The sequence below is a fragment of the Vicia villosa genome, linkage group LG7, assembly GCF_029867415.1.
Source record: "Vicia villosa cultivar HV-30 ecotype Madison, WI linkage group LG7, Vvil1.0, whole genome shotgun sequence".
NCBI lineage: Eukaryota > Viridiplantae > Streptophyta > Magnoliopsida > Fabales > Fabaceae > Vicia > Vicia villosa.
This window is the reverse complement of record NC_081186.1, coordinates 137,952,629-137,960,732: the sequence shown is the minus strand read 5'-3', so window position 1 is coordinate 137,960,732 and position 8,104 is coordinate 137,952,629. Positions and strand designations below refer to the sequence as shown.

The window sequence follows — 8,104 nt, the reverse complement described above, 5'->3', positions numbered from 1 at the left end:
ATCTAGCTTCAACTTCACCTTAAAAAACCCATCTGACGCTGATGGCTTTCTCCTCCTTTAGAAGCTCGGTCAACTACCAAGTCTTATTTCTTTCTATTGCCTCAAGTTCTTCTTTCATGGCCTTCAGCCAGACTTTCTTCTTGAGTGCTTCTTCTGTATTCACAAGTTCAGGGTCTACTAACATGACACATTGAATGACTTTGCCTTCAGAGTCTATTTCAGTATGGGTATTTGTCTTATTCTTTAATGATTTTTGAACTTGTTCTGAATCTTCTACAGAACCTGGAACAATATTAGCTTATGGACCTCCTCTAGAATCACAACCTTCAGAAACATGACCACCTCAAGAAGTTTGACCCCTAGAGTCTTGACTACCAGAGTATGGAAAACCTTTAGAGTTTGGATCACTTCTAGAGTCTCCGTCAGAGTCACCTTCAGACTCTGATTCACCTTCAGAGTCAGAATCATTTTCAACTTCAGAGTCATCTTTAGACTCTGACTCATCTACAAAAATAACTTCCTAAATTCCTTCAAAAGCATGTCCAACACTAGAGGCAGGAATAAACGTGTTCCAATCCCAAGTTTCTGACCTTTCACTATGACATCTCTGCTGAATTCCACCTTCTTATAGATTGGACAATAAAGCTTATAAGCACCTTTATTATAGTATCCCACCAATGACATCATTTTGCTTCTATCATCTAGCTTCTTTCTAGTAGTACCTGGAACATATATATAGCAAACAGAACCGAATATCCAAGGTGACTCACACTTTGCTTATCTCCAGTCCACTTCTCAAAAGGAACAACTTCCTGCAGCTTCTTTGTTAGACACCTGTTGAGAACATACGTTGTAGTGGCAACACCTTCTCCCCACAACGAGTGAGGTAGCTTCTTCTCCTTCAGTATGCTCCTTGTCATATCAAGCAAAATACCTTTTCTTCTTTCACCAAGACCATTGTGTTGTGGAGTATACGGAGCAGTTACTTCATGCTCAACTTAATTTTTTTCATATAACTATCTTAATCTGTAGAGTTGTACTCACCTTCAGTTCTGAGAATCTTCAGCTTCTAACCACTTTGTCTTTCTGCCTTCACCTTGAACTTATGAAACTCAGGAACACCTCATGCTTAAACTTGATGAGTGCTTTCCATGTCATTATTGTAAACTCATCCACAAATGACACAAAGTGCTTGTTTCCTCCAAGTGAAGGTTCTGGGAATGGCCCACACACAAGAGTGAACAACTCCCAAAGCATGCTTTTCTCTTGGAACCACTTTTGATGTAAATGGAAATCTAGGTTGCTTACCTTTCATGCATATCTCACATGACTTCTTAGGCTTCACAATCTTTGAAATGCCATGTACCAGCTTCTTAGAACTCAAATTCCCCAAGCTTTTGAAGTTCAGATGCCCCAATCTCTTATGCCACAACTCATTATCACCTTCAGCGCCTTATGTATTAAGGCACTTAGTTTTAACTGTATCCACATTCACCTTGAATGTTCTGTTACTTCTCTTATCAGATTGCATAATAAGCTTTTGATCAGAATCATACAGCTTCAAGAGATTGTCTTTCATAGTAACTGAGAAAATTTCTCAATTAGCTGACCTACACTCATTAAATTGCTCTTCATATGTCCAGAACATACCAAACATATTTGATCAAAACAATTTTACCATTCTCCACTTTGATTATGGCCTTTCTCATTCCTTTGGCATTAAGAAAGTTATTATCAACACATCAAATCTTTGTCCTCTTTCTAGAGTCAACGCCTATCAGCCATTGTTTGTTTTCAGTTATGTGATTTGAGCAGCCAGTATCCGTATACCACCATTCGAACAATTCACCATTATGAAACTTAGAAGCCATCAATATCAGAGGTTTATCATCGGGCTCTTTGGCTATATTTGCTTCTTCTGACATCTTTCCTTTATTTGACCAACACTCAAAAGCATAATAGCCAAAACTTTTACAGCAGTAGCATTGAATTTTCTTCTTGTCAAGCTTCTCCTTTCCCTTATGATATTTCTTCTTATTAGAGTTGGACGCTTCTAACTTCTGAGGACCACCATGTCTCTTCTTGGCTTCTGATCAAGAAGGCATCTAACTCTTCCTACCAAAAGAGGCCTTTAGAGCTTGCTCTACCTCTCTCTCTCAGAGGTTCTCTTAATTAGATGCAACTCTAGTTCTTCTAGATTGCTTTGGTGCTCTTCAATTCTCATGGTACTCAGATGCTTAGAATGTTAAATAGCTACAATAATGTAATCAAACTGAGGAGTAAGTGATCTCGGTACCTTCTCAATAATCACTTGTTCTGAGAGTGTTTCTCCACAAGCTTTCATCTCATTAGCGATCAGAATCACTCTGGAGATGAACCTTCTCATTGTTTTCACGTTGAGATTCTCATACTGCTTACGTAGATATTGAAGATTCACCTTCTTCACTGGGAATTGAACGATTTCGATCTTCAATTCACTGTGAATTGAATGATTCCGAAATCAAAATAATCACACACCTCATGTACACTCGTGTTTCCCTTCCCGTGGATCTGAACCAGAGCTTTAGATACCAATTGTTGGAGCACAAAGTTGAAGATGATGGAAAAGAGAGAAAAAAGAAAATTGTAACTAACTTTTACTCAATTGAAAAAACAGTTGCAATAAATGATTCTACTCTCAATACCATTACAAAATAAAAAATGCAATATATACTAAACTCATATTGGACCAAACTAATTAAAACCTAACACAAGATCCAAAACAAACTAACATCAAACACTTTGAATGTACAATTACTCTTCAATAATTTGGATTCAAATAAGATAATACACTGCTCAAACCCCATTCTAATGGGGTCTCATAGCATCTTTGAAAACTAAAGCTTGGCCTAAAACAAAATTATGATTGTAGGAAGTTAACAAAATTTCCAAGAAACTATGTCATTCTAATTCTTTATTCATTCCAATTTTAGTTATTATTTACCACTTGAAAATTAAAATAATCAGAAAAGATCACCTCAAGTAGTTGATTCTATCGTAATCATAATATAATAAGTGTAAGGTAATACTATGCTGTGACAATTGAAGATTAAGTAGCTATTTCCAACCTCAAGAAAATGGAAAAACATAAGCATGAGATATTAACAAAATTAGAGAAACACAGTCAAAATTAACTCCTATAAGTGAGAGTGACTCCTACAACTAAACTAAATAAGAAAAACAAGTAGCTACTCCTAAACTTGAAGACCAGCCTTCAATGCAGATTCTCTATTAGTATTAGTTTCTTCATCAGCTTCACCAGAAATCTCTTCCAAAGATTTTCCTTTAGATTCAGGCACCAACAATGTAAACAACATTCCCAACAAGTTGGCTCCACCCAAAATCAGAAGCACATTTCTCAATCCAATGCTATTTTGTGCATACAAGAAACCAAAAGCTCCTACCATTGCCCCAGCTTTTCCAGCCGCAGCTGATATTCCATGACATGTTGACCTTAGCCTTGCCGGGAAAATCTCAGCTGGAACCACAAACGTCGTTGCATTTGGACCGAAATTAGCAAAGAAGAATGTCAATGAATACATGACAACAAATCCAATTTGGTTTCCATTCAAAGTCCAGTGATGGTAAGGAATAGCCAATGCAAACATGAACACCGTCATGAAGAAAAATCCCATCAACTGGATTGTAAATCTTCCTATTCTATCAATGAATGCAACTGTGAACCAGTAACCAGGAACAGTGCTGCAAAGGGCAATAAGTGTCTGTGCTCTAGCAATTTTATAAACCTCTTCAAGGGCACTCATGGTTTTAGCTTCTGGTATCCAACCAATTGCGCTAAAAACATCTTTCTGGAAAAGATTCTGACTATAATAGGCAATATCCAACAAGAACCAAGTAATAGCAGTTGCAAACAAATGCAGTCCATGACGACGAAGAAACCTTTTTGTAAACAAACCAAAATCATTCCCTCCTTGTCTTTGATTTTGATCGATTTGTTGAACCTTTTCCGATTCAGTTTCTATCTCAACTTGCATAACTTTTGACATATCCGCAGCAGCTTGCTCAGCATTCTTTGCGACCAAAGCAGTGTATCTTGCAGTTTCAGGCATTTTCATCCTCCAATAGTATGTCAAAGCTGCCGGGATTGCACCGAACATCAAGACTATCCTCCAAACATAATCAGCTTGTGGAACTGTGGACAGAGTTGGGTTAACCTGAAAAGCTGGAGAAGGGTACAAGGCTTTAAAAACAGAAGAAACTATAATTCCAACAGCTCCACCAGCCAAAATTCCAAAACCTTGCATAGCAAAAACAGCAGCTATAAATGCGCCTCGGGTCTTTTTGTTTGCATACTCAGACATGATTGTAGCGGAAAGAGGATAATCACCACCAATTCCAAATCCAAGCCAAAACCTAAAGAAACAAAGTGTAGACACAACAGTTTTGGGATCCTTCCCAAAGGAGAGACCAGAAGCAATTGAAGATATGACCATAAGCATAAGTGTCATTCCATAAACACGTTTCCTTCCCATTTTGTCACCAAGCCAACCAAAGAAAAGTTGTCCTGCTAATGTTCCACAGAAGGCAACACCATTGATTGCAGCAGAAACATTTTGTGGCAGAGAACCTGGATTGTCCCCACCATCATAGTAATAGATACGACCGAGCAATTTGGTGACAAGGGAAATGCAGAAGAGATCATAGGAATCAGTAAAGAAACCCATTCCAGCGATCACAATTGCAGTGAAATGGTACATTTGTGTCTTGGCCACATCAAGGGCATTAAGAACCTTCAGTTGTTCCTTAGCCATGATGACAGCACTTTCTCACAAAAGTACCTTAACCTGAAACTCAAATATACCAAATAAAGATGTTAGAGAGAAGATTATATAATAAGAATGAAATATTTGCAATCAAACTAGGGAGAAGATTATTCTCACAGCAATCAATCAGAAGTGAGTATGATCAGTAATGGCTTGAGTACAGTAAATAAAAGATTCCAGTGTTATGCTAAATTAGGTATACAAAATTAGCTAAATTTCAGTGTTTATGCGAATGGTATAATAATAAATAACGGAACATGCGATATTAGTGAATAACAAGAGAAAGAATCAAAACAAGATTTCCAAAATTATAGGTAAACATAAATTACGTGCACAGCAAACCTAATTAATTTAATATTTATCACAACAATGTTAATTTTAAATATTTATGAATTTCTTAAAAAATAATAACAAAATGTTTATATGTGAATGTCTTGCTGATTTTACCCTTATAAGCCGATTTGAATCATTTGACGGTGAAAAAGAAAAATAGTATTATTAAATTTGATTAAAATTGGTTTAGAATTTTAAGGGTGGCACCCCACAAAAGGAAAACAATGAAAAACGTAAACAAAAAACATATAGAACACTGTTAATTAAAACAGAACCTACAACCAATGGTTTACTATTTCATGAGAACGAGAAATAAAGGAAACTAATAGAAAATTTAGATAAAATAAAGCAGTGATTATAGGATGGATAATATTAAAAATTTCAATAAATACCTTAATGGTTATGCGCAGAGAGAGCAAGAATCAATGAATGATGAGTGTTGTGTTGATACTTGAGAATGAATATATATGCTATATCATACAATATAATAATGCAAGATGAGTACTTTGGCAAGTTTGCCACTTGGCACTCTCTTGTGCATTCTTATATTTCTATTTATGCTATAAAAGGAAACTTTCATTTAATATAATTGTATTTAATTATTTTTAATTCTAAATAATTGCATTTCATTTAGTTAGTAGATTTTATTTAGTTATTTAAAGATTTTATTTAATTTTCATTGATCCATTAATTTTCCCCATGTATTGCCTTTCACGCTTCTTTTTGTCATTACATCACTCATTATCCATTTTAAATCATTATTGCTTGAATATTTTTATGTTTTCTATAACCATCATTATTAGTTTTTACAACTTATCTCTATGTTTTAGACTGATAGAACTCTTTACATTCCAAAATATTCCAAATAAATAAACAAACTCACAAAATATGAAAAAGAAAAAACGCAAACCTAAAAACCTTTCTCTCTTACTTTTACTTTCTCTTCCTCTATTCCATTCCTTTTAACTTTTTTCTATCCAAACATATAAACCTCTCTCTTACTTTTACTTTCTCTTCCTCTATTCCATTCCTTTTAACTTTTTTCTATCCAAACATATAAACCTCAATCCATATTTACAACCAACAAAATTCACAGAAATCAAAACTCTAAAGAAAGTTTGCAAACAGAATCATGAATAAATTGTGAGTACATGGCTAGCCAATGTCGGTGGTGGTTGGTGTTATTTCGACGTGATACAATTTTAAGACTCTTGCAACGCTGAAAATGACATTCATGCGGTAAAGGGATATGTTCAGCGTAATATGTTAGCGGCATCGTGGAAGGCGTCGCAGTCGGTCGGAGGTGTTGCTTAAGAGTTCAACGGTGGTGCAGCGAGTTCGTTCAACGGTGACGATAAATGCTTCAAAGCTGCTTGAATCCACCTCATTCCACCTGTTACTTGTCTTGTTCATTTAATATATATAGTTGTTTTTGGATCATGCTGTTGTTTTGTAGCTGTTCATCTTTCAAAATAGGAAGTAACGTGAGAACAAGATCTACTCTTTATTTGAGGTTTTTCCTTTTTATCACATAACATTCATTGATGTTGATATCGTTTAAACAAGGTTATTTGAGTAGGAGTTTATTTTCTCTTTTGAATTATATATATTGTACTGCATTGTATAAACAATTCCATGTGAGACTGATTGAACATTGCAATAACTCTACTTTGAGCTCTGAATTACTCTTACAAGACAAAGAGCATTTTACAAAGTTAATTGTAGATGTTGTAAAGTTAGTATAGGATTAGTAAAAAAAAATAAAAATTTTTGTGTTAATCAAAATTATTTTAAGTATTAACTTTTCCAACTCTATTTTATTATTTATTTTGAAATAAATATTAGGAATAAATAAATATTGTTGCATTTTTCAATAGTCATTTTTATCACTTTTTAATGCAAATTTAATTTCTCATCTACTCAATGCCTTTTGATCTCAAAGGTCACATTGAAGATGGAAATCAATACACGATAACCAATTTTTTTTAAAGTTTTAATTTACTTAATGCCTTCTGATCTCAAAGGTCACATTAGAGATGGAAATCAATACACGATAGCCAATTTTTTTAAAGTTTTAATTCCAATTCTCAGCATTCTTGGATTTGATCTTTCTATTTATTATTGAATTCATTTCATGTTTCTATTAAATATAAATACAAAATAATGAACCTTAATTACTTTTGTTTTTTTATACGGTAATCCTAAAAAATATATGATGAACGTAAAAATTGATTGATATAGAAAATTTATATTCTAATATTTTTAATTGCATTACAATATATATTTATATGTGACCTACGTGAGTTTAAATTGAGAAATAAAATTATATTTAACTATTAAATTTAAATATTTTTAAGTATTGTCAAAATTATTGTATCAAAATTATATTTAGTGTTATCTTTTCCATTTCTATTTTGTTATTTATTTTGAAATAAATAACCCCTTATTTAATATCATTATTTACCAATCTTTCATTACTTAAACAGTATGGATAACTAATCAATAGTCGTTGATATCATAAGATTTAATATAATATAATTTAATATTATGTTTTAATATATTGATTTAATTTTATTTATTTTTTAAATATGTGCATTATTTTTTTTAATCTATATTAATTTTTTTGTATTATACTATTATTTACTATTATGATAAAAAAAATGGTTACCAAAATATTTATGACAAGGATAAAATATTTATTTTCTCAAATAGGTTACTAAAATATTATGATAAGGATAAATAATTATAACTTTTACTCGAAAAATGGTTACAAAGTATTTATTTCTTTTGTTACAAATACAAAAACCTTACCTCAAATGCATCAATTCTAAATATTAATTTTTCTTTTTTTAACACTAAACATGCATTAATGTCTAAAATTTTTACAAAGGTTAAAAAAAATTCAAAAAAATAAACCCATCAATATATTTATGGCGTGCTTCCTTAAT

General features: G+C 32.9%; 1 protein-coding gene across 1 annotated transcript; it reads right to left on the bottom strand.

The window, feature by feature from the left end:
- Nucleotides 1-3,100: 3,100 nt before the first annotated feature.
- Nucleotides 3,101-4,846, bottom strand: LOC131618603 (low affinity inorganic phosphate transporter 1-like). The gene has a single exon (XM_058889791.1). The coding sequence runs from the start codon at nucleotides 4,809-4,811 to the stop codon at nucleotides 3,234-3,236; it is 1,578 nt and encodes a 525-aa protein (XP_058745774.1). The 5' UTR covers nucleotides 4,812-4,846; the 3' UTR covers nucleotides 3,101-3,233.
- Between the last annotated feature and the right edge of the window lie 3,258 nt (nucleotides 4,847-8,104).

Excerpts from the sequence above, each read along its gene's own strand:
- LOC131618603 (XM_058889791.1), bottom strand. The coding sequence starts at position 4,811 with ATGGCTAAGGAACAACTGAAGGTTCTTAATGCCCTTGATGTGGCCAAG.